Raw genomic sequence first — 27,706 nt, 5'->3', positions numbered from 1 at the left:
CTACCAATTTACTTTCTCTGGTCATAGGAGCATCATTTGAATTTTTCTAGCCATTCTTCAAATCCACAATCCTGATAGAATGCCACTGTATCCTCAAATCATTCCAACTGTGCTGCTGAGTGACCAAAATTCATTTGTTAAGGCTTATTGACAATTTATGAAGTTCTGTCACCGAGATCTCTTTAGCTTTTCTACGCTGGAATCAAAGATTAGTACAGCTTCGTTCATCCCTTTGAGTCTGTGCTGGTTCTTTAAAAGAGGAATGCAATTAATACTACTTAGTACTCTGTGAGCTAAGGCTACTATTGACAAGACCAGCATTTATTGCCCATCCCTAATTGACTTTGAGAAGGTGTCATTGGGGAGGGAGTTTCAGGATTTAAGCCTCCTAGTTATGAAGAAACTGTGATCTGCATTCGATGGCCACTTTATTAGGTACACCTATACACCTGCTCATTAGTGCAGATATCTAATCAGCCAATTATTTGGCAGCAACTCAATGCAGAAAAGCATGTAGGCATGATCAGGAGGTTCAGTTGTTGTTCAGACCAAGCATCAGAATGGAGAAGAAATGTCATCTAAGTGACTGACTGTGGAATGATGGGTGGCTTGAGTATCTGAGAAACTGCTGGTCTCCTGGGATTTTCACGCACAGCAGTCTATAGAGTTTACAGAGAATGGTGAAAAACAAAAAAAAAATCCAGTGAGTGGCGGTTCTGTGAGCAAAAAAGAGAGAGATCAGAGGAGAATGGCTAGAATGTTTCAAGCTGGCAGGAGGGCGACAGTAACTCAGTGGTGTGCAGAAGAGTACCTCTGAGTGCACCGCACATCGAGCCTTGAAGTGGATGGGCTACAGCAACAGAAGCATGAACATCCACTTAGTGGCCACTTTTGTCGGTAATGGAGGTATCAAGCAAAGAGACCACTGAGTCAGTTTTTAAATCAGGAAGGTGTGCTCCCCAGAGGAGAACCTGTAGGAAGTGGATTGTCCAAGTCATAGGTACTACAGCGCAGAAAGAAGCCCTTTATCCCGTCTAGTCTGTGCCAATCTATTTATCTGCCTAGTCCCATTTACCTGCACCTGGACCATAGCCCTCCATACCCCTCTCATACAAGCACCTATCCAAATTTCTCTTAAATGATGAAATTGAACCTGCATCCACCACTTCCGCTTCACCCTCAGAGAGAAGGAATTCTCCTGCATGTTCCCCTTAAACATTTCACCTTTCACTCTTAATCCATGAACTCACTCTGGTCTCACTCTCCCTCAGTGGTGAAAAAAAAGCTGCTTGCAGAAACCATATCTATACCCCTCATAATATTGTATGCCTTTATCAAATCTCCCCTCATTCTTCAATGATCTAAGGAATAAAGTCCTAACCTATTCAATCTTTCCCTAAAACTCATGTTCTTACATTCTGGCAACATCTTTGTAAATTTTTTCTCTGCACTCTTTCAATCTTATTGACATCTTTCCTGTAGGTAGGTGACCGAAACTACACACAACACCCCAAACTAGACCTTAGCAACGTCTTATACTGTATAACTTCAACATAACATCCCAGCTCTGTACTCAATACATAATTGAGTATGTACTATCAATACCCATAAGTGTCTTTTTCCCAACAGAACATACATCAGCTAGTGGTGGGAAGGATGAATATTCTGAATGGTAGTTGCAGCCCTATTCTACCATAGTCTTTTATGGAAGCTGGTATTCAACCAGGCAAGTGGAGACTATTCCACTACACTCCTGACTTGTAAATGGTATCATTGCTTTTTCTGCATGTAAGTTTTGTTTTAATTCCTTACAATTTTCATTTCTTCCTTCAAATAATTGTCCAAACCTATTTGGGAAAATCCTGCCCTAACTTCAAACTCTTAAACCTTCATTACATAAAAAGATTTTCTGCATGTTGCTTCAGCCTCTTTTCTCAATTATCTTAAATCTGTTCCTTTCAGAGGCTGCAGTTTCCTTATGTATTTAATTTAAGCCCTTAATGATTTTTAACGTCCCTACCCCTCATGATTAACCCCAGCTTCTGCCATCTACCTGTATTTATGATCCCATGCTAATATCTTCTCTATTATTATCATGCACAGTTTCTTAATCCTCTTTTAGTATAATCTTCACGTTTGTTTACAATTGCTCATTCAGTAATTTTTCTATGAGCTCTTAGAAAAGGTTCTCCTGTCCACCATGATATGAGATGCAATAAAGACCTTTCAGCCTATTGAGTCGGCACTACCATTCAATCATAGCTGATTATTTTTCAGTCTCATTCTCCCGCCTTCTACCTTTAACACCTGAGCCATATACCAATGAAGGACCTATCATTCTTTGCCTTAAAGACACCTAAAGACTTGCTCTCTGTGGCAATAAAATCTGTAGATCTCTACTTAATGCAGGTTGCTGATGTGTTCGAAATTGGATGCTGTTATTGAAAAGAAATCTCAAAGTAGTTGTGCACCATTTAGTACAGTGGTTCCTAACATTTTTATGCCATGGGCCTGTACCGTTAACTGAGGGATCTGTGAACCGCTGGTTGAGAACCCCTGATTTAGCAGGTTATTTATGCTATTTAATTCAAGAATTGTTAATATTCAAAGATCTTTGAGAAAGTTAAATTTCTGAGTAGATATTATTATAGATAATTTCTCCTGCATATATCTTTTATATTTATCTGTTTGGCAAATGGAATTAGCAAAATTAGAAAACAAAATGAATTTCTATGCAATTTTCATCAGTATGAAACTGTGAATACTGGCTTGAATCTGTTGGGACTTCTGATAAAGTGGCAAGGAATAATAATGTTGACCTTTTCGTACATTCGTATTTTGCTATTCTGACTTCAAAGTCATCTTTTGGAAAGAGTTCAGCAATGAAGCAAGACTGTTGGTAGCACTTCAACTAAGGCTTACAGAGCTGAATGTCTTTATTGCAGAGAGAGTATAGAAAAGGCAACAAGTTTGTAAGTTGAGAGATGCAGGTAATGTAGTCGTGAACACATTGTTTTAAATTGAACTAAAGCTGCAGAGCTGTGAAACAGAATTTGAAAGTCAATCTGCTCCTTCCCAATGGCCATGTGAAGATCTGAAAGGAACCTTCAAATTAGTTGATCCTCTGCTGATGTCACCTTTCAACAAGAATTGAATAGCCATCGAGTTGAGACTAAGACTGAATATTGGGATAGAAGTTACAACAACTTGATCGAATTTTCATGGACAGACAAGGGCAATGAAGTGCTGTCATTTTGCATACTTGCCTTGAGCATGAGAAGGGTAAGCAAGCAGTGTTGTTCAGTAGAGATGTATGCTTTCTGGTTTCATTTGATTATCTTAGGGGATCAATTTGTCTTTTTGGTTGCAGCAGAATTTTTGATGGTGCAGATTACATGTGGTCTGCAGCTGGGCAATAGCAATTTTCTGAGCTGGTAATTGCATCTCTTTGAGGTAATGATACCTTGTCTTGCAGCATGGGAGTAATCTCATTGGGATGTCTGACCTGAATGTCCCAGACCAGCTGTACCAGTACATGGTAGGAGGCCACAGACGTGCCCAGTCTGGAATCCTCAGAGAAAAGCATAAATCACCCAGTTATCAAATTAAGGTCTGTAATTCTGTTTTGTTCTTAAGTTGTTGGTGGATGCTATTGAACAACTGTTACAGAGCCCAAATGGCAGATTTAGAGTCTTAGAGACATACAACATGGTAACACACCCTTTGGCCCACCAACTCTGTGCCAACCATCAGTCATCCATTTTGTTCTCTCCACATTCTTGCCTCCTTCTCGCCCCCCTCCCCCAAATTCTACCACTCAGTAGCACACTAATGACAGTTAAGCTAGCAACCTGCAGATCTTTGGGTAGAAGAAGAAACCAAAGCAAACAAGGGGGCGAACATACAAACCCCACACAAAATAGCATGCAAGGTCAGGACTGAACCACATCTCTGTTGCTGTGAAGTAACAGCTCTCCTAGCGGTGCCGCTCCAAGGGTTTTTAATGTGAAATGAGTAAATATTGCATAGCGTAAAACAATAAATTTCAACACATCATGCGTGTGTATGCTGGCTCTCTGAAAATTGCTGTCCATTTATTCTGTCTGGTATATTCTCCTGTTCTTTCTCAATACTTGTTTAATTTCAATTTTCTGTCTACTTCCTTAAAGAGTATGTCTGCCACTATTTCTGGCAGGTATTCCACATTGCAAGAAATGCTTGAAAAAATAAATTTTAAAATACTTCAGTCTAACCAACCACCAACTGCTTTGAACTTTCATTAATGATCATTCATTCCCACATAACCAGAAACTCCTGGTCTGCCTTCTCCTCTGAACTCTTTCTGTCTTTATGAACAGATTCCCTGCCCTTTTATTTTTTATTTTGTTGCTGAGAACTCATTTTGAGTTATCTTTGTGAATTTGTTCTGCATCCATTCCATTAATAACGTCACTTAAAGGTCTTAAGGCCTAATTTACAATTAAGCTTAGCGGTTACCACAAAGTTTTACAGTGCGGGCGATCTGGGTTCAGTCCCTGCTGCTGCCTGTAAGGGGTTTGTACGTTCTCCCCGGGACCGCGTGTGTTTCGTCCAGGTGCTCCGGTTTCCTTCCACAGTCCGAAGACGTACCGGTTTGTAGGTTAATTAGTCATCATAAATTGTTTGATGATAAGGCTCGGGTTAAATCAGGGGATTGCTGGGTGGCGTAACTCAAAGGGCCAGAAGGGCCTTCTCTGTGCTGCATCCCAATAAGCAAACAATCTAATTGTAGCTGACCTCATTGACGATCCTCACAACAAAGCATGGATTTTTTTTTTAAACTTCCGAGCGCTTATTATCTTTAAGATTTTGAACGTTTGTCTGCTTCTGCACTTTGGGTGTTTACCGTTGGAGATGTGGACTGTTGTACTGGAAGTAGAATTTGATTTCATTGTTAATTCTTTCTGATTGTAATTCTGCTCTTTGACAGGAAGGGGACACTGTGAATGTGGATGTCACATGTCCTGGAGCCACCCTGGCATTAGCCTTACTCTATCTGAAAACAAACAACAGGTGTGGTATATAAGAGGTAACATAATGCAGCTAAGCAAAGGACTGTGATTGGACTTTACCACAATACCCATGCTAACTCTTTGAAGGAGTTGTTTAATGTCCCTGTTCTTTCCCAATAGATCTGGGAAATTCTTCCTTTTGAGTATTTAATGCTGTTCTCTCTTAAAATTTATAATTAATGTGATTTTGCTATTTATTCAGTCAGTAGATTCCACGTCACAGCTACTTTAAAGTGGATGTTTTTTTGACTTGCCCGAATACTAAATGACATCCAGTTCCCACTTCTCATTCCAACAGCAACACCTGTCCCGATTCTGACAAAAGGTTTTTGACCTAAATTATCAACTCCGTTCCTCTCTCCACTGTTGCTGCCTGACGTATTTCAGCATGTTCTTTTTATATTTAATATCTCTAGCATTTGTCTGTAGATTTAATTTTCCCACCTACTCCTTTATAGAGATGAATGATTTTGCTATATCCATCATCCCTTTGCTTTTTGAAATATGCTTTTTGTGCCTGACAACAGAAAAAAAATATAATTTAATTTGTCCACCATTTCTTTGTTTCCCTATATAATTTCTCCTGAGGTAGGCTGTAAAATCTAATCCCTGGTGTATTCCAGAGTATCTGACTTCAAAATAGGGTGGAATGTAAGACCAACTGTTGCCCACTTAACCCGTTGTACCATTTCAGTAGTTTAATTCCTGTGACCTTTCCCTTTTCACCTTTCTTAGCCCTAACCCTGTAAAAACAAAAGACTTGCTTAACATAAATTGCTCAGTCCAAGACTTAACAGTTGCCATAGCGTTCAGAAATACTTATTCACTGGAGTTCAGAAGAAGAAACGTGATGCATTTTGGGAAGTTAAAGCAGGGCAGGACTTGCACAGTAAATGACAGGGTCATGAAAGATGCTGTAGAACAGAAGGACCTGGAGGTACAGTTGCATAGTTCACTGAAAGTGACAGCTCAAATCGATAATGTGGTGAAGAAGATGTGTATGCCTTCATCAGATGAGGCATTCAGAGCAGGTGTCTGATCTTCATGTTAAGCTGCATAGGACATTGGTGAGGGAGGATTGTGCAGTTTTGGTCACCATGTTGTAGGAAGAATATGATTAACCTACAGAGCAGGGGTTCCCAATCTGGGGTCCATATATATAACAGTAGGGGTCCATGGCATGAAAAAGATTGGGAACCCCTGCAAGAGAATGCAGGTATGATTCACAGTGATGCTGGGACTGGTGAGCTTGAGTTAAAAGGAGAGACTAGATAGTTCAGGGGCCTGTTTTTCGAGGTGCAGAGGAGGCTAAGTGGTGAATTTAGGATTATAAAATTATGAGGGCCATAGATAAGACGGGTTGTTAAGTGTCTTTTTCCAAGGATGGTTATGTTTAGAACTAGTTAGTATAATTTTACTGCGAGAAGGGTAAGATTTAAAGGGGACCTGAGGGGGGCAGTTTTTCACATAGTCTGTGATGGATATATGGAACAAAACCAGTAGAGGAAGTGGTAGAGGTGTATTCAAATAGGTTTAAAAGAAATTTGGATAGATTCAGAGATTGTAAAGTTTTTAGGGAGGAAGTGGGTCAAGTGCAGGTAAATGAGATTGGGTTAAAGAGGCAACTCGGTCAGCATGGGCAAGTTTTAATCGAAGGGCCTGATTCCATGCTGTATGATCGCTATTGAAACATGTAATAATCTGCAAAGTCTTGAAAGGGCGGAATTGTAGAAAGCATTTACTCTTGGGAGAAAATCTAGAACTAGGGGTGACTGTTTAGAAATAACAATTGCACAATTAAGACAGGACAGGGATGAGGAGCTTTGGAACACTTGTTCGAAACAAGAATTTTTGAATGTTTTGAAGTTAGATGGAAGCTTGATATGCAAGGGAGATAAAGTTTTCTAGGCAAGATAGGAATGCAACATTGAAGCTTTGATTTTATTAAACAATGCAGTAGACATGTGGTCTGCTCCTGCTTTAAATTCTTATGCTTGTAGAGGGCCACTAAATGGAAGAAGAGTGTGAGTTCCAAAGTTCTATCCAGACTCCCATTTTAAACTTTGATCCCTGGTCATTAACTCTACGAACAGTCAAATTAATTTTTTTCTATCTTTCCTGTTGATTCCCTTTATATTGAAACATTTGGTCAGTTGACACGGAATCCACAGCCTTCCACTGTGATTACTTGAGTTCTTTTTTTAATGATCCATTCCTAGTTCCTCTCAATTAGCAAATCCATTTTGCTCAACACCATTTCCATGCACTCATCCTACATTTATCGATTGTCTCAGTTTTCAAAACCTCCAGGTCTCTCTCTTGAATGTACTCAGTGACTGGGTCTCCATGGTCCTCCACATGAAAGAATATCTTCTCATCTGATCCCTTATTTTGAGACTGTAACCCCTGGTTCTGCTCTTTTCAGCTGGGGAAGTATCATCTCTGAGCCTTTTCTGTTGTCCCATAAGAATTGTATATAGTTCAGTGAGATCACTTATCATCCTTTGTAACTCAAGAAAATATATTGATATCCTCTGCTCTTCCAAGAATCTCAGCCTCCTGAGGGATCAATTTGTGAATCTTAGTTACATTCCATTTTTCCTTCACAAGCATTCCAGGTGTGTTCTCATTAAGTCCAATGTAATTGCAGTAAGATGTCTTTCTCTTCTACTCAAATACTCTTGTGTTAAAGGCTAATCTACTAGTTGCCTTTGTAATTGCTTGCTAAACCTTCTTATTAGCTTTTGCTGATTTGCTTACCAGCTCCCTATGAACACCAACATTTCAGTCTCTGGCCGTTTAAAATATATTAAAATTATGTCAAGTAGTTTGGCAAAAGTGACCTCTTTCTGCGGTATATTTTATCTGCCATGTCCTAATCCATTTGCCCAGCCTTTCTATGTCCCCAAAGTCTTTCTACATCCTCCTCACAATTCACACCACCTCCCAGCTCTGTTTCACTCGCCAATTTTACAAATAATTTCAGAACCTGTAAAACATCAGAACAAACAGCGTTTTACTGAATATTATTATCAGTAAAATTTGTCCTAGTTATGTTCTGTACATGTGCAATGAGTTGTTAACTTAAACTGACTCGCTAAATTTACTTTGGCAAAAGCTAGATGTTAAGATTTAACTCTAATATAAAATAAACTTGACGCAATAATGAAATTTACAGTTTTTTTAAACAGCTGACAGTTCTAGTTACATTAGCTTTGGAATGGCTAAAGATTAGTACATTTGCAAATTTTAGCCTGCGGTTCCCAGCTTTCTTGTGGAGTCTGAATCTTGGGCAGAGAGATATGCAGCATTTCATGATTAGACTTTGTACACCTTCAAATTTTATTGCTGAGATTACTCCGGAAGTTCAAGATACATCTGAATCCATGGATGCAGAAAGTAACCAAGGCAGCAGCAGGTTTTATACTTCTCCCATTCCATCTCCTCATTCTTGCTTATTGGCACCCCTGAATACCAAGAACTTCTATTAAAGGCTGGTGTGTACCATCTACCATTGACACAAGAACTGGAGCTACTCATTTACTTCAGTATTTATGGACAAACTCAATCTCGTGCTTCTGCTGTGAGTGGTTTCCACCTGCTTCAAAAAGGTATCTATTGTACCGGAGCCCAAGAAGAACATGGTGATTTGCATCATACCATCCATTGGCACATGAATCAAATATAATAAAGCGCTTTGAGAACTTGGTTATGGTGCAAATCAGCTGCTGCCTTAGAGGCGACCAGGATCTACTCTAATTAGCTCCCCACCACAACAGGTCAACAGTAGATACGATTTTTCTGGGTCTTCACTCTGTTCTGAACCAGCTGCACAACAGGAACTTGCCGTATATTAGAAACACAAGAAAATCTGCGGATTCCGGAAATCCAAAGCAACACACACACAAAATGCTGGAGGAACTGAGCAATCAGGCAACATCTATGGAAAAGAGTAAACAGTCGACGGTTTGGGCTGAGACCCTTCATCAGGACTGGAAAGAAAGGGGCGAAGTCAGGACTTCTCGTCATACATTAGGCTGCTTTTCATTGATTACAACTTGGCATGCAACACAATCATCCCATCAAACCTCATCAAGCTTCAAGATCTGGGCCTCTGTACATAGAACATAGAATAGTACAGCACAGTACAGGCCCTTCGGCCCACAATGTTGTGCTGACCCTCAAACCCTGCCTCCCATATAACACCCCACCTTAAATTCCTCCATATATCTGTCTAGTAGTCTCTTAAATTTCACCAGTGTATCTGCCTCCACCACTGACTCAGGCAGTGCATTCCACGCACCAACCACTCTCTGAGTAAAAAACACAACAACTCTAACATCCCCTTGAACTTCCCACCCCTTACCTTAAAGCCATGTCCTCTTGTATTGAGCAGTGGCGTCCTGGGGAAGAGGCACTGGCTATCCACGCTATCTACTCCTCTTAATATCTAGTATACCTCTATCATGTCACCTCTCATCGTCCTTCTCTCCAGAGAGTAAAGCCCTAGCTCCCTTAATCTCTGATCATAATCCAAACTCTCTAAACCAGGCAGCATCCTGGTAAATCTCCTCTGTACCCTTTCCAATGCTTCCACATCCTTCCTATAGTGAGGCGACCAGAACTGGACACAGTACTCCGTGGCCTAACCAGAGTTTTATAGAGCTGCATCATTACATCGTAACTCTTAAACTCTAGCCCTCGACTTATGAAAGCTAACACCCCATAAGCTTTCTTAACTACCATATCTACCTGTGAGACAACTTTCAGGGATCTGTGGACATGTACCCCCAGATCCCTCTGCTCCTCCACACTACCAAATATCCTGCCATTTACTTTGTACTCTGCCTTGGAGTTTGTCCTTCCAAAGTGTACCACCTCACACTTCTCCGGAAGAACTCCATCTGCCACTTCTCAGCCCACTCCTGCATGCTGTCCTCCCTCTGTTACAGAATACTCAATTTGTTCATTGGCATACCGCAGTCAGTGAGGGTTGATAACATCTCCTCTGTACAGGCCAGCACAGATACACTTCAAGGTTGAGTGCTTAATGTCCATTCTTCAACCTGTGCACATATAACTGTGCGGCTAGCCACAGCTCCAATGGGACCTTCACGTTTGCCTAGAACAATACTTTTGTTGGACAAATCTTGAGGTGGTAAGAAGTCAGCTTACCAGAGTGAGATGAGTACCTAGCTGAATGATTGCACAAAACAATCTCGCATTCAACATCATTAACTAACGAGCTGATTGCTGAGTTCAGGGTACGGAAGGAGAGCTCACATGTGCCAATCAACATTGGAGAGTTGACAGTGGAGAGATTCAGCAGCTTTAAGTTCTTGGGTGTTAACATATTAGATAACCTGCTCTGGGTCCAACACATGGATGCAGCACATGGATCCAATCATAAGGAAAGTGTACTTGCATATTTACTTTTTTAGGATTTTGAGGAGGTTCAACTTGTCACCAAACACTCTACAAACGTCTACAGATACACAGTTGAAAGTAAGCTGAGTGCTTGCTTCATGGCCTGGCACAGTATTTCAAATGCATAGGAACATAAGAAGCTACAGTGAGTAATGGACTCTGCCCATCCTGGGCACTTCCCTCCCCACCATTGGTAGTATATACAGGAGAGACAGCCTCAGGAAGGTAACATCTATCTTAAAAGATCCCCACCATCTGGGCTGTGCCATCTTTTCACGGCTTCCATCTGGCAGGAGGTACAGAAGACTGAAGTCCCACACCACCAGGTTCAAGAATGGCTACTTCCCTTCAACCATTTAGTACTTGAACCAGCCGGCAAATCCCTCATCAGCACAGTTCAGCAACATAAAGACCACCTTGAACTGAAAAGCACTTTTTTGATTCGGTTGTGTTGCCTTGTAAAGATTGTGTTTATGCTTAAAAACGCAATCTTTAAGCATTCTCTTGTCGTAGACTCCCCCACCATGGGAAACATCCTTTCCACATCTACTCTATCTAGACCTTTCAACATTCAAAAGGCTTCAATGAGAAACCCCTCATCCTCTTAAATTCCAGCGAGTACAGACCCAGAGCCATCAAACATTCCTCATATGATAACCCTTTCATTCCTGGAATTATCCATGGGCTCTTAGCTTGGTAAGCAGTCTCATGTGTGGCACCTTGTCAAATGCCTTCTGAAAGTCCAAATATACAATATCCACTGCATCCCCTTTATCCATCCTACATGTAATCTCAAAAATTCCAACAGGTTCGTAAGGCAAGATTTTCCCTTCAGGGAAAATTTATGCTTAATTATGCTTAATATATGTTATTTTCATGTGAGCATTGCTTATGTGGTGATATGTGCCTGTGTTGCTGCCACAAGTAAGTTTATTATTATACCTGCGCATAAATTTTCTTGTACATGTGGCAATAAACTCAGCTCTGACTAAATTCCTGTCAGTAATTCTCAAACCCAAGTAGGACTAAAGTGGCAAGTGCAGTGTGTGCACACTGCTTCAATGACCCTTCTTGATAGATACATTCATTCACACACACACACACACACACACACACACACACACACACACACAAACACACACACACACCTGTTCACTCTCCATTGATCCATTTAAATCCCAGAACTCTCCATCCAATAAGTCCTTTAGTAGCTTCAAGTGGACAACAATTGCGGTTCAAGGTGGCAGCTCCACTCCACCACCTTCTCAAGAGCTATTAAGGATGGGCAGTTAATGTTGCGTTTTCTGTTATGCCCACATCCCAAAAAGTGGAATTTAAAACAAAATTCTCAGTAGGTGATCGTCTTGTTCCTTGTCACTACAGAGATAGCTGCTAGTGGATGGGAGCTTCAGATTAGAGCTGGTTAGTTGACTGTTCCACTTCTGCCTCTTAGGCACCTGAAACTGTGAAAGACAAATATATGCACAGTAAAGTAAGCCTGTGTGAGACTAAACGAAAGGCTGGTAAGAAATGTCCTAACCAAAAGCATAAGGCAAATTATGCTGCATCTGAACTTGAGACTGTTCTTTGGAATAAATAGTGAAGTTTCAAGCAGTGTATGGCTTTAAGCATATGTTCTATTTTAGTCTAAGTGTGGGAAGATAGGAGGATTTTTATATGGGTGAGGAATGTGTGGTATCTCATTTTGACTTTCTCTCCATTACAGATGGGAGATTTCTGGTTTAACTCCCATATTTTTTTCTTTCCATTACTCATGGAGTGGTCAGCATGGGTTCATGAGTTATGAATGGCAAAATAGCACAACTGTGGCTGAACAATGGAAGTCAAAGCTAATGTAAAAGCAATAGAAAGGGCATACAACAAAGTAAAAATTTGTCAGAAGACAGGATTGGGAAGCTTTTATAACCCTACAGAGAGAACCTAAAAGAATTGTTAAGAGGGAAACATTGAAATATGAAAGCAAGCTACAAACAATGTCAAAGAGGAGAGTAAAAGCTTTTTCAAGTATGTAAGAAATAAATGGGAGATGAGAGTGGATATAGGACTGCTAGAAAATGCGACCAGAGAAATAATAATGGGGGAACAAGGAGATGGCAGATGAACTAAATAAATATTTTGCATCAGTCTTCACTGTGGAAGACACCAGCAATGTGCCAGATGTTGAATGGTGTGAGGGAAGAGAAGTGAGTGCAGTTGCTATTACAAGGGAGAAGGTGCTCAAAAAGCTGAAAGACTGAAGGGTACACCTGGACCTGGACCAGATGAACTGCACCCCTATGTTTCTGAAAGAGGTAGCAGTAGAGATTGTGGAGGCATTAGTAATGATCTTTTAAGAATATTGGACTCTGGCATGGCGCCGGAGGACTGGAAAATTGCAAATGTCACTCCACTCTTTAAGAAAGGAGAGGGGCAGCAGAAAGGAAATTATAGACCGGTTATCCTGACCTCAGTGGTTGGGAAGAAGTTGGAGTCAATTGTTAGGGAAGAGATTATGAAGTACTTGGTGAGACAAGACAAGATAGGACAAAGTCAGCATGGTTTCTTGAAGGGAAAATCTTGCCTTACGAACCTGTTGGAATTCTTTGAGGAGATTACAAGTAGGCTGGGTAAAGGGGATGCAGTGGATATTGTATATTTGGATTTTCAGAAGGCCTTTGACAAGGTGCCACACATGAGACTGCTTACCAAGCTAAGAGCCCAAGGATAATTCCAGGAATGAAAGGGTTATCATACGAGGAACGTTTGATGGCTCTGGGTCTGTACTCGCTGGAATTTAAGAGGATGAGGGGTTTCTCATTGAAACCTTTTGAATGTTGAAAGGCCTAGACAGAGTAGATGTGGAAAGGATGTTTCCCATGGTGAGGTGTCTAGGACAAGAGGGCACAGCCTGAGGATAGAGGGACGTCCATTTAAAACAGAGATGTGGAGAAATTTCTTTAGCCAAAGGGTGGTGAATTTGTGGATTTTATTACCACAGGCAGCTGTGGAGGCTGGGTCACTTGGTATATTTAAGGCAGAGCTTAATAGGTTTTTGATTGGATATGGCATCAAAGGTTACGGAGAGAAAGCCGAGGCATCAGGTTGAGGAGCAGAAGAAAGGATCAGCCATGATTGAACATAGAACATACAAATGTACAGCACGTTACAGGCTCTTCGGCCCACAATGTTGTGTCAACCATGTAACCTATGTTAGAAACTGCCTAGAATTTCCTTACCACATAGACTTCTATTTTTCTAAGCTCCGTGTGCCTATCTACAAGTCTCGTAAACAACCCTATTGTATCCACCTCTACCATTGTCGCTGGCAGTGCATTCCATGCACCACCACTCTCTGTGTGAAAAACTTACCTCTGACATCTCCCTTATAGCTATTTCAAGGCACCTTAAAACTATGCCCCCTCGTGTTAGCCATTTCAGCCCTGGGAAGAAGCCTCTGGCCATCCACACGATCGATGCCTGTCATCAATCCACACGATCACTGCCTCCACCTCTCATTGAATGGCAGAGCAGACTCGATGGGCCAAATAGCCTAATTCTGCTCTTATGTCTTACGGAATAGTCATTAGATTATAAAGTAGTACAATAGTCAGTAGGTCATCTCTATCTGGAAAGAGAAGCAAAGAAAACATTTTGGGTTGATCACATTTCTAGATGGACCTGAATTTTTTTGCTCTGTTTCCCTGTTGAAAGATGCTGCTCAGTTTGCTGATCATTTCCAGCATTTTATGATTTATTGCAGTGATTTATACTTTATATCATTCTCTGTTATCTATGGTACATTCTTCTATGGTAAACCTTTCGTGCTTTTGAAAAATGACACTTGTGTTATGACAGGTAATGTTGAATAGCTAACTCATCCTCTCTGTTGCATAGATCGATTGCTGACTGGCTTCGAGTCCCAGACACTCAGTACTTGTTGGACTTTGTGAAACCAGAATTTCTTCTAATGCGAGTAAGTAAATAAACTTGAACAAATTATGTGAAGTGAATTCTTGTGATAATGCTGTTTGCCTAAACTTAACTGGAGAAATGTTCTCATTTGTTAGGATGAAATCAACATAGACAAGCTTTGTATTTACTAGAAATGTGCAGAGAAAGATTGAACATGGTGTTCAGATAAAGGGCCGAGGACATTATGTACGGAATGGATTTCAAAAAGGTGTATTTAGCTATACCTAAATTGGACAAGATGATAAAGAAAATTAGCTGGGGCAACTGGGGCAAATGGATGTGCTTGGGCTTGTCAGAATTTATTTGGAGCGATTTGTTTTGAAGCAATATGAGTAATTCAGACATAAAAACTTGAGGAATGTGATTTGAAGTTTGTTGCTGGTACCAGATTGTCTGGCATAAAGTGAAGCGTGTGAGGACGAATGCAGGAGATGGTGAGAGAATTTGTAGAATAGATGACTCAATTTACTAAAAAAAAGTACAGAATTATGCATTTCTTAAATGATACTGTAACAGAACTGAGGAACCACAAGATACTGGTGCAAGGAGCTGTCTTCTATTAAGTGAACAGGTGGAAAGACAAAGCATACATGATGCTTTACAGAATCAGGTTTATTGTCACTGAACTTTGTTGTTTTGTGACAGCAGTACATTGCAAGGCATAAAAGTTACTATAAGTTACATAAATATATATAATTAATTAGTGCAAAAGGGGAACGGTGAGTTTGTGTTCAAGGATGGTTCAGAAATATGATGACAGAGCGGAGGAAACTGTTCCTAAAATGTTCAGTATGGGTCTTCAGGCTCCTATAACACCTTCCCAGTGGTGGTAATGAGAAGAGGGCATGTCCCGGAGGGTGAGGGTTCTTAATGATGGATGCCCCCTTCTTCAGGCACCTCCTTTGAACATGTCCCCAATGGTGGGGTTGGCTGAATTTGCAGCCTCTTTTAATTCTATGCAATGGAGCCTCCATACCCAGCAATATTGCAACTTGGCAAAGTCTATAGAAGTTTGCTATAGTCTTTAGTGACAAACTAACCTCTAACTCCTAATGAAATATTGTCACTGGGTGCCATCTTCATGATTATATTAATGTGTTAGTTCCAGGATAGAGCCTCTGAGATGTTGATGCCCGGGAACTTGAAGCTACTCACCTTTCCACCACTGATCCCTCAATTAGGTCTAGTGTGTTTTCTCCTGACTTCCCCTTCCTGAAGTCCAGAACCAATTCCTTGGTCTTGCTGATGTTGAGTGCAAGGTTATGGTTGTAACACCGCCCAACCAGCTGATCTACCCAGTACGCCTCTTTGTCACCATCTCAGATTCTGCCGACGTGAGTGGTGTCATCAGCAAGAGAAAGGATGGGGTTTAAAACCGTACAATGTACAAGTCAATGTAGGATGAATGAATGAATGCAGGTTTGAATTCCATTCCTCCCCCCCCCCCGTAAAAAAAAATATTTTAACTGTTCTGACTTCATTCCTGTTCCATCACTCAGATGTCATAGTTTTTGAATTGGACACTATTCCTGGAATTAAATGTGAAAGCCTCACTGTCTGAAGTATAGTTTCTGTTCACAAATTCATTTATCCATGCCGTCTCATCCATGGAATGTGGTCCAGCACAGGAACAAGCCCTTCGGATCACGATGTGGTGACAAACTAGGAATTAAATGCTTAACTAAGCTAATTTCTTCTGTCTATACAGTGTCCGTATCCATCTATTCCCTGCATATTTATGTGTCTGTCTAAAAGTCTCTTGTATGCCTCAGTCATATTGGCTTCGCCAGCACCCTGGTACCACGTTCCAAACACCCTCCACTTCCAAACATACCTTTGCTCATTGAGGCCAAAAAGTTCTATTTTAACTTCATCAGTCCACAGGACTTGTTTCCAAAATGAATCAGGCTTGTTTAGATGTTCCTTTGCAAACTTCTGATGCTGAATTTTGGCCGCAATGAGCAAAGGTATGTTTAGAGAAAAAAGGGTGCAGAAAAGAACACCTCTGCAACTGTGAAGCACGGGGGTGGATCGATCATGCTTTGGCTTGTGTTGCAGCCAGTGGCATGGGGAACATTTACTGGTAGAGGGAAGAATGAATTCAATTAAATACCAGCAAATTCTGGAAGTAAACATCACACCATCTGTAAAAAAGCCAAAGATGAAAAGAAGATGGCTTCTACAACAGGATAATAGTCATAGTCATACTTTATTAATTCTGGGGGAAATTGATCCTAAACACACCTCAAAACCCACAATGGACTACCTCAAGAGGCGGAAGCGGAAGGTTTTGCCTTGGCCCTCACAGTCCCCCGAGCTAAGCATCATCGAAAATCTGTGGATAGACCTCAAAAGAGCAGTGCATGCAAGACGGCCCAAGAATTTCACAGAACTAGAAGCCTTTTGCAAGGAAGAATGGGCGAAAATCCCCCAAACAAGAATTGAAAGACTCTTAGCTGGTTACAAAAAGCTGTGATACTTGCCAAAGGGGGTGTTACTAAGCACTGCCATGCAGGGTGCCCAAACCTTTGCTTCAGGCCCTTCTCCTTTTTTGTTATTTTGAAACTGTAAAAGATGGAATAAAAAAGTTTTCTTGCTTAAAATATTAAAGAAATGCGTCATCTTTAACTTCATGCCTTTTGGAAATCAGTTCATCTTTTACTCGCTTAGCTATTCACAGTAACAGAAATTTTGACCGGGGGTGCCCAAACTTTTGCATGCCACTGTACATATATTGGCTACAAGAGAAATTCAGTAGCTGGGTATCATGTGACGAACTCAACTCCTAACTGAAATTGTTTTTTTGTCTGTAATTCATATTGGGAGTGGATTTGCATGTTCCCTGCTTGTTTGAATAAGTGCAGCTCCAACATCACTCAAGATCACAGTTCAATTCAAGGCAAAGCAGCCTATTGATTCATACCTTATCTACCACATTCAGCATCCATTCCCTCACCAATGGAGCACTGCAGTGCTCTCCCAAGCACGTCCCAGATCCGCAACTTCTAATGCTAAATGGGACAAAGACAATAAGCGAATGATAGAGCCACCATGAGCAAGCTCCCTTTGAAGATGCATGTTATCCTGACAAGGTTCCTCAAAATGTCATTGAATAGACATGTGGGAAAATAACTTGCTAAGCTGCAGTGAAGGAGATGGAATTGATATGACAAAATGCATCACCACCTGTGGTGAAAATAATTTTGATGTTCTCTAAGAAAGCCTTTCACAGGACTTTTGTTACTGGGACTGAAGGTCTTGAACTATAACAGAGACTAGATAAGCTGGAAAGTTTGCCCTGGAGCGAGGGAAGCTGAGGGGTCACCTTAAAGGTTTATAAAATCATAAAGGGTGTAGGTAGGGTGAATGGTCGCAGGTTGGGGGGGGTGTTCTAAAACTAGAGGACATAGGTTTAAGGTGAGTTGGGAACAACTTAAAGGGAACCTGAGGGTCAAATTTTTCACGCAAATGGTGGTGGGAATGCAGATTGATCTGCCAGAGGAAGGAGTAGAGGCTGAAACAATTGCAACATTTAAAGGAAATGTTTTCAGTTTCTTTGATTTGGAAATATTTTAAGGGATTGAAAACTGGGTAGAGGGTTATGGGTCAACACAAATGGGACTTACTGAGGTAGGCATCTCAGGATGGATGAGTTGGGCTAAAGGACCTGTTTGTGTTCTGTGTAACTCTGTTACTTAATGACACCATATGAGAGATTTTAAGCCCCAGTATATATTACATCCTGTGCATTTTATCCATTTACAAAAATGTTACTAATTCTGTTGCTCATCAGGCACGCTGGTCTCTTTGAAATTAGATTTGGTTCTTTGTCCTGCTTCCTCTTTAGCAGTATACCCCACTGCAAACCATGAACAGCATGTATTAAGCCAGCAGCTTCAGCAGTTTTGCACATGAGGTGATACACAGGAGTCTTAACAGGCAAAATTTGACACCAAGAAATTTGAGATTTTTAACCTGGTAGCTTTCAATACCTCCTCGATAGCAAGGAGGAAATGAACAAAATACCACCAGTGGGTCATTATCTATTATTCATGGGAATACAGTAATTATCATTGGATTATATATTAATACCCCATTGTTTGCTAAACACGGCATTGTTCTTGATTCTGTCTTTAGACTTTGGCAAGAGGATTAATTATGTGGGATGAAATAAAGCCAAGTCCAGCATGGATTAATAGCAACGTACCCCCAGTAAGTATGTCCTATCATTTAATCTTTATTTTTATACACTTTCACTTGGTTTATTCCAGAACCTTTGCAGGAAATTTTTATATCTCCTCGAATCTCAGCCATTGTAAGCTCAGTAAAGATTTCCAGTCGAATGTCGCATTTTCTTAAGTGTTCCCATTGTAGCTACTTTAAACACAGGGCACCAGAAATATTAGACATGCAGCTCTGTGTAAGGTATTTTTGTTCTTTTTTGGAAGAGAGAATTTGCATTCAGATGATGTTTCTCACATTGGTTACCCAATGCAGAATTGGCAACCACTGATTTGAATGCATTATATAAATGACACTCACAGACACCTAAGCAGTATATGAAGGTGTAAGCTACTCACATTGGATTTTGTATTGCTCTGGAAGGTTACAAATGGGAACAAGTCATGATGTTACAACATGTATCTGGTGCTATTCTGTTGACTTCATAACTGATTGATCATGTCACTGTAGTAAATCTTAATTATCCCATTTTTGGAATCTGGACTTCCCTAGTGAAATTGTACCCTTGGGAAGGTAGTGAGCTGAGCACCTTAAACTGTTACATTTCTTATGGCAAAGGTACTCACACAGGGGTGTTAATGTAGGAGTTCCAGGGTTTAAACTTAGCGATGGCGAAGAACCAGTGGTATTTTTCCAAGTTATAATGATGTGAGACTCAGAGTGAACAAACCTTTAGAGTGTGGAGTTAGTACATTCACCCCGTGATCGTGTGGGGTTTTCTCCCACCAACCTACCAGTTGGTAGGTTGATTGATCATTGTAAATTGTCCCATGATTAATCTAGGGTTAAATTGGTGTTTGCTGGGCAACCTGGCTTGAAGGGCCTATTCTGCGCTGTTTTGCAATAAATAAATAAATAAATAAATAAATAATAAAATAAAATAAATCTATTAAGCTGGCAGCTTAATCCTGGATGGTGTTAAGTTTCTTTAGTGAAGTTAGAGCTGCACCCACCCTGGTATAAAGAGAGTATTCCATCGCACTCCTGACTTGTGCCTTATAAGTGGTGGAAAGGATTTGAGTTGTAGGAAGATGAAGCCTTCTGGCCTATGATAGCCACTATATTTATATAGTTTGTCCATTTGCTTTTCTGGTCAATGGTGGTATTGATGTTGGGAGATTCAACAATTGTGCCGTTGAATATCGGTAGTGGGAATGGGGGGAGTTGGTTGGTGATGGTCATTACCTTGCAGCTTGATGACATGTTATTTGCCATAATGTCAAAATATTGTCTAGTTTTGTTTGAACATACTGTTTCCTGTGGCCAATGTGTTCATTATTTTTGCAGGAGCTATTATGGTGTTAAGTTCCCAGCTGTGATTGTGTTATCTGTAGTGTTCCTCTAGGGGATCATGATTTAGGAAGTCTGTAGACACCTGGGACATGTTATGTACTTGATTAATTGGTGAATAATAACATATACCATTGGGAATGGGAGTTGGGGAGGGTAAGGAACAAGATAGATCGACAATAACTTCATTAATCGGCCTAAAAACAAGGAGGGATCTGGTCACATCTTTGAGTGGTCTTCATTGAGGAGGAAGAAAGCTGGAGAGAGGTCATGTGAAGCCAGTAAAATTCTCATAAAGTATAAGAGTGCAAAGTAGAAATATTTGGCCTGAATTTTGTGGCTATTAATGAATGAACAACACCAATGTTAATCTTGCATACATCCAAATATTTTATATCGCTTTTACACTGAACCTGAGATTAGAAATCCCATTTCATTGTCCTCCATAGGTGATCTGTGCTCTGTGAGAAGGTGGCATCAAACTGCTCTGCTTAGAACTTTGCCTTCTGAAAAGTAGCAAAAGACATAATATTTGATCTGTATACTATATTCAAATCCAAAATTTGATTCCATCAGAATGTTAGGAAATGCTGTTATACTATATATTTAATGCTCTGGTCCGATGTTGAATTTCTCCCCCATCAGCAGAGCAGAATTTTTTTTTTAAACTCTTTAAAGTGGCAGACATCAAAAAGCAAAGCAAAGGTAGTGGAAATCAGGAAATCCTGGAAATACTCAGCAGTTCAAGCAGCCTTTGAGAAGAGAGATTTAAAAAAAGAATGAATTTCAAGTAACTGACCTTCCATCAGAATTTATGAAGGATCATTGACTGCAATCAAAGTTCTGTTTCTCTCTCCACAAATGCTATCTGGTCTGCTGAGTATTTCACGAGGTCTCTGTTTTATTTTGCTGTTGATTACAGAGTCATAGTTACAAAGCTTAGTAAGTGGTCCTTATCGACCAAAATGTCTGTCCAAGGTAGTCCCTACATAAATCAGTTTTAAATAATGTATAAAAAGCAAATTCAAAAGGAAAAGGAAGATGAGATTGAAAAAGAAAAGAAACAGGACAAGATTTTAAAAAATATATTATTGGAAGTTTTTGAAATATCCAACAGAAGAATTGGAAAAAAAAACCTCTTTTATATTAATTTATACCATCAATGTCAAAGATGGTTTGCCTACAATAATGTGATCAAGCCTGCTTAAAATTCATGAGAGTAGACAGGATATAACGTGCTCTGTGGGTTATCATTTGGCTGTCCTTTAAGTTGTTCATTGTACTTGTGCTAAGTCTCAAGATAAATTGCAATGGAGCTTCTCGAAGAGCTAAACAACTTAAGTAATATGCTCCCCAAATTCTGTATTTAGTAGTGCTGTGAATTGGTATTCAGTTTACTCTTCAACAGTTGCATGTGTCAGCAACTTCGCCAATAGCTAGGTCACAAAATATCAAATCCCTTGAGCAAGCGATTTCATTGATATTGAATTAAAAGTAAACTGTGCACCTCATCGAAATCAAGAAAGTCTCGGGGAGAATCATGAGAGAGTGAGAGAGATAAATTGACTGAACATTTTATTCTGAAACCTTTCATCTAAAGGAATGAGTTGTTCAATTTATTAATATCTGCTTTGCTTGCCTCTCTAACTAGACATTGTCAACATCTGACTCCTCTGTAACAATTGATAATTGCTGTAAGATGTGACTGTTGTTGCTCAGTTCTCTCTGCCTGCAAGTTCGCTTCAGCGTGCGTGAATCATTTATTTTTGCAACTGAAGTACGTTGTCCATCTGAGATGCCTTTGCGGTTTATTTCACAGTGTTGCCTACAAACATCTCAATAGTCATCCAGTAAATGACGATGGACAGTGTGTTTTAATGTGACATTCTAAGCCATGATGATACAAACTGCAACTATGCTTTTGCAATGTGCAGTCGGACCTCCTATTAACTGACTGTTAAAACGTTTTCACTATTAGTTGGAGATGAATTGAGAGAATATTTCTGTTGTTATCTCAGTGAAAACAAACTTGGTAATCTTCTTCATTCACTATTGTTATCTTGGTGTGAATATGCTTCACTGGGCACATTTTTTAACCAAATTTTGGCATAACAGCAATATTTTAATCATTGTTTGCAGCTCAGCTTGTCTCTGTGGAACTTATGAAGCCTAGTTGTCTCAGAGCATATACCAGTCCTCACTCAGAGGGTTAGTGGTGAAAAGGATGAGCAACCTCAAGATCCTGAGTGTCAGCATCTCAAAGGGTCTATTCTGGGCCCAACATATCAATGCAGTCATAACAAAAGCATGGCAGCAGCTCTACTTCATTAGATGCTTGAGGGAATTTGGAATGTCACCAAAGATTCTTACAAATTTCTATGGCTATATGGTAGAGGGTGCTCGTATGACAGCCTGCAGTAGGGCATCCGATGCATTGGATCACAAGATATTGCAGAGGATTATAGATGCAACAGCACTATCACAGATACAATTCTCCCCACCAATGAGGACATCTTCAAGAGGATAGCATCCTTTGTTAAAGATCCTTACTATCCTCGCTACTGCCATCGGGGAGGAGGCGCAGTGGCATATAGATCCACGATCAACAATTCAGGAACAGCTTTTTCTCCTCTGCCATCAAATTTCTAAAAAGGTAGAAGGAACAGGAACTTGAAGAGCTGTGCAGAGGTTGGGAATCCAAGCAACACACACAAAATGCTGGAGGAATTCAGCAGGCTAGGCACCATCTATGGAAAAGAATAAACAGTCAACGTTTTGGGCCAAGATCCTTCTTCAGGACCCATGATAACTAATGAAGAATCTCGGCCTGAAACAGTGACTGTTCACTCTTTCCATAGATGCTGTCGGGCCTGCTGAGTTCCTCCAGCATTTTGTGTGTGTTTCTTAGTTGGTATGTTGCCTCCCAGGTTCTAAGATCAGGGACATTTCAAAACGAGTTCATAGCATTCTTAAGGGGGAGGGAGAGCTGCCAGCAAGGAAGAGTAACAAGGTCCCAAAGTGAGTTGAGGGAGTTAGGTGCTGAGTTAAAGGACAGGACCTCCAAGGTGATGATCTCAGGATTGTTACCCATGCCATGTGCTGATGAGGCTAGAAATAGGATGATAATGCAATTTAACATGTGGCTAAGCAGATGGTGCAAGAGTGAGGGTTTCAGATTTTTGGATCGTTGGGCTCTCTTTCAGGGAAGGTAGAATATGCACAAGCAGTACAGTTTACAACTGAACTGGAGGGGAGGCAGTATCCTTGCAGGAAAGTTTCTAGGAGTGAACATGACCAATAACCGATCCTGGTCCAGCCACGTTGATGTCACTGGAGGAAAGCTCATCAGTGCCTCTGCTTTCTCAGGAGGCTAAAGAAATTTGGCACGTCCCTATTGATGACCCATAGAAAGCATTCCATCTGGATGTATAATGGCTTGGAATGGCAACTGCCCTGCACGTTGACCACAAGGAACCGCACACAGTTATGGACACAGCTCAGCCCATTACAGAAGCCAGCCTCCCCTCTATGGACTGTCTATACTTCCCACTGCCTCAGTAAAGCAGCCAGTGTGGCCACACCCACCCCGGACTTTCTCTCTTCTCCCCTTTTCCATCACGCAGACAGCACAAAAACCTGAAAGCATGTACCACCAGGCTCAAGGACAGCTACCCTGCCATTTTCAGTCTTTGAACAAACCTCTTATATACAAAATGGGCTCTTGACCTCACAGTGTACCTCATTAAGATCTTGCAGCCTATTATTAACATGCACTTCACTTTCTTTATAGCTTTTACACTTTATTCTGCAGGCCATTGTTTTACTTTGTTTTACCTGAATGCACTGCATAATGATTTGATCTGTATGAACAATATTCAAGACAAAATTTTCACTGTATCTTGGTACATGTGGCAATTATAAACCGATACCAAAATCAATTCTAATTCCATTGTTTCCTTCACCCTTGGTTATGATGCTTCCATCAGGCAAACTGTGCTTTCTGCTTTATCACCGCAAAAGGATCATTCCCTGCATCACCTTTGCTCACACCTCGGCTATTGTCAACAATTCCCCCCCTTTTCTTGGCTCTTTCCTGTGCACTGTCTGCCCCATTCCTGTTTCAGTTGTTCTGTTTTTGAATTCAGACACTGTTAACATCTAGCTCAAAGATTAGTTTATCTTCCAACCAGACACATTGCATTCCTGTGGGCACAGGGCTGAGTATAACAATTGCAGATAATGATTCTTCAGTCCCCAATTACATTTTTCCAGATTCAACCTCTTGTTTCTTGTCCAAATGATCATCTTCTGCTGCTTTGAACCATCATTCCATTTCTTTTAAAATTTTCTGCTTTCCACGTGATCATGAACTTTCCCTGTTTTTCTCCACCCTCTTCCCTTTCCTTGTGTTGAAACTTCACCCGGTTCTGTGCAAGGTCACTGAAACATTGCTGTTTTTCTCTCTCTCTCTAAATGCTGAATCTGATGCACTGTTTCCAACATTTTCTTCTTTTTCCCCAATTCACAGAGTACTGAATTAACGAATCTAACTTGAGTGTGGACCTCTGGTTATGATTGATTTGCATTCAAGTTGAAAGCTTTAGACCTGAGGATGAAATGGTTAAAAAAAAATAGCTGTCAAACTATTCGAACTGAGGAGCTGTTTTGAGGCTTGCTCTATGGTTAATTTCCTAGTGATTTGTGTGCTTTTGTGTTTACATGAATAATATAAATATTCCTCCATGGGTGGCAAGTCATGCAGTTCATGTCATCTCTGTAAATCCCCAGGTTCATATTGATGTAGTGCAGATAACTAAATCAAGAATTTGGAATTGTTCCAAATGCCATTAATTTCAGATGTTTGACTGTGTCCTCCTCCAGACCTGCAGCTCTGTGATTCTAATGCCTTGTATTTAGTTACTGTATCCTTGGTGGGTCCATCTTCAACTGCCAAGGACCTAAGCTATCAAATTTGTTCCTTTTCATTCAGATGCTCCTTAAAGCTCATCTCCATGACCACGCTTTCTACCATGAACTGAAAATGTTTGTTTTTATTCAGTTTTTTGAATAGATTGTCACCAGCAAGGCCAGCATTCATTGTCACAACTGCCCTTGAGGTGGTGTTGATGAGCCATGTTCTTGAACTACTGCAGTCCTGCTGGTGGTGGTATTCCCATAGTTATAGTACATAGGAAGTTCCAGTATTTGGGCCCAATGGCAGTGAGAAACCAGTGATGTATTGCCATGTCAAGAAGGTGTCCAACTTGGGAGGAAACCTAAGCAACACACACAGAATGCTGGGAGAACTCAGCAGGCCAGGCAGAAAAGAGCAAACAGACAATGTTTCAGGCCAATAACGTTTCAATAGGACTAGGAACCTGCAGGTGTTGACGTTACTGCCCATTTGCTGCCCATAATCTTCTAAGTGGTAAAACTGGCGGATTTTGCTATCAATCCAAGTTACTTACTGCATTTTGTATAATGTACATATTGCTGCCACTCTGTACCAGTTGTGGAAAGAATAAATGTTTAGTACACCCTACCCGTTAATAAACTCAATAAACAAGTTTGAAGCACATTTAACAGGAGAATATCTTATGGTCCTTCATAGGAGTGTTACAAGACAAACTTTAGTTCTGAGATATCAGGGCAGAATTTGTCAGAGGGTATTAATAGTGAGGGTACATGGTGCTGATAATGACATTGAATGTCAAGAACAGATAATTAGATTTTGTCTTATAGGAGATGGGCATTGGTTGGCACATTATTGGCGAGAATGTCACTCACTACCTATCAGCCCAAGCCTTAGTATTGTCTGGGACTTGCTGCTTGTAGGTTTTGGCTGCTTCTTTTGCTGAGGAGTTAGGAGTAGAGTTGAACATTCTACGCTCATCAGATTACGTGCCCTACTACTCTGTCATTATGAAGGAAGGAGGGTCGTTAATGAAGCAGCTGAGGAAACTACCCAGAACTCCTGGAGTGAAATCATGGGCCTGGGTTGATTAACCTTCAACAATCACAGCCACCTTCCTTTGTGTGAAATGCGACTGCAGCCACTTGAATGCTTTCACTCTGATGCCAATTAACTTGAGATTTAAAAGAAGTCTTTAAACCACACTCTGTCAAATTCTGCAAGTGATGTCATGGGACTAAAAGGTTCTGTGTTACTGGTAAATAAATATGGAGTATTCTGAGGTCATGAAGATTGTTACAGAAGCGCAAGCGCTTCACTAGTTTGGATGTGTAAAGAGGAACACCGCATAATTATTAGATGTGATCTCCTTATTGTGTGATTTGAGTCAAGTACTAAATCGTGAAATCCCTTTGGAGGACGGTTTAGATCTCCAAGTTGCTATCTACCTTTGCTGTGATGTTGTTGAGTATCACTTCTTTTGGTTATGGTATAGGACATCCTGGAGAATACTTCATCTTCCCCCCGCCCCCCCATTGTTTCTCTCTGGTGATCCTACTGATGAATTAAAAATACTAGGATAAGTTATGTTGTGAAATGTTGTCTTCAGAGCAGAACCAGTTTCGTGTCTCTCTCTCAACTGCACCTGTACAGAATTAAATTCATCTTGCTGAATTCTGTGCATTGTCTGAGTAGATTACAAGGGGACTTGGCAAGATAGACGTTCAAAATGGAACTGACAAGTGGAGGGACAGTTTCTGAATACCGACCCATTTATTGAAGATGGTAACGAGAAATTCTTCTTCATGAGGTCATGAATCTTTGGAATTTCTAAACCAAGATAACTGTAGAGGTTGAAGGAATTAAATATATTAAAACAGTTGATAGAAAATATTTTAGTTAATATTAGAATCTTGGGCAAACAGGCAATAAAGTAGATTTAGGACAAAGATTATATAAGCCTTAACAGTATTGAATGGTGGATCAGGCTCAAGATGGCTTGTTCTTCTTACTGCTTTTGTCCATCCTGTTTAAGATACATTTCTTTGGTTTGATACTTACATTTTCTTCTGAGGTTTATCTATCAAGTAGTGCTTACTTGGCATCACATTTAATGTACTTTAAATAAAGCATGAACATCCAGCGATACCTCTTAAATATTTTGTCCTTTTAACTTTTCTAAGTCACTTTTGGTCTTCGTCCCTTTTCTCAAGTACTTAATTTCTCTCTGCATTTTTCTTTCTTTCACTTTACACTACTTTTTCCTGTGCACTCTTTCATTTTCTCCCAATTTCCCTGCTGTAAGAGCAATAGGTGCAGTAGTAAGAATGGCTGCTTGAATCAGATCGGCCATTCAATGAAGTCATGCTTAGTATGGTCTTCACCTTTTCTGTCCATTCCCTTGATTCTTGTCATTCAGAAGCACCCTAAACCAACCCACTTTGAGAAAGATTATCATAACAGCTACTGGCCGTCCCCATTTATGGACTCAGAGTCATTGTCATGGAGTTTTACAGCATGGAATCAGGCCCTTTGTTCCAACTCATCAATGCTGTCCAAGATGTCTCAGCAAGTCTCATTTGCCTGTGTTTGGCCCGTTTCCCTCTAGACCTTTTCTATCCATGTACCTGTCCAAGCAGGCATGCAGGAGTGAGATAGATCAGTTGGTTCAGTGGTGTCGCAACAATCTTCCATCAGCAAAATCAAGGAATTAATTGTGGTCTATAGGAAGGGGAAGTTTTGAGAACACGCATCAGAGAGGTCAGTGGGTTAGAAAGGGTGAGCATCTTCAAGTTCCTGAGAATCAACATCT

At 40.5% G+C, this 27,706-nt stretch overlaps 1 protein-coding gene across 4 annotated transcripts in view; it reads left to right on the top strand.

Annotated features, from left to right (window-relative positions):
* The window catches only part of anapc1 (anaphase promoting complex subunit 1), a 232,455-nt gene that overhangs the window by 151,871 nt on the left and 52,878 nt on the right, over nucleotides 1–27,706 (top strand). For all 4 annotated transcript variants that reach the window (XM_072246952.1, XM_072246951.1, XM_072246958.1 and 1 more), the window contains 4 exons: nucleotides 3,476–3,610; nucleotides 4,970–5,052; nucleotides 14,373–14,451; nucleotides 18,588–18,662. In XM_072246952.1, coding sequence (XP_072103053.1) covers nucleotides 3,476–3,610; nucleotides 4,970–5,052; nucleotides 14,373–14,451; nucleotides 18,588–18,662 — 372 coding nt within the window. The remainder of the gene's footprint in view (nucleotides 1–3,475; nucleotides 3,611–4,969; nucleotides 5,053–14,372; nucleotides 14,452–18,587; nucleotides 18,663–27,706) is intronic.

This window comes from Mobula birostris, chromosome 2 (assembly GCF_030028105.1).
Source record: "Mobula birostris isolate sMobBir1 chromosome 2, sMobBir1.hap1, whole genome shotgun sequence".
NCBI lineage: Eukaryota > Metazoa > Chordata > Chondrichthyes > Myliobatiformes > Myliobatidae > Mobula > Mobula birostris.
Note: the sequence above shows the minus strand (reverse complement) of the source record. Positions and strands in the feature narration are given on the sequence as shown.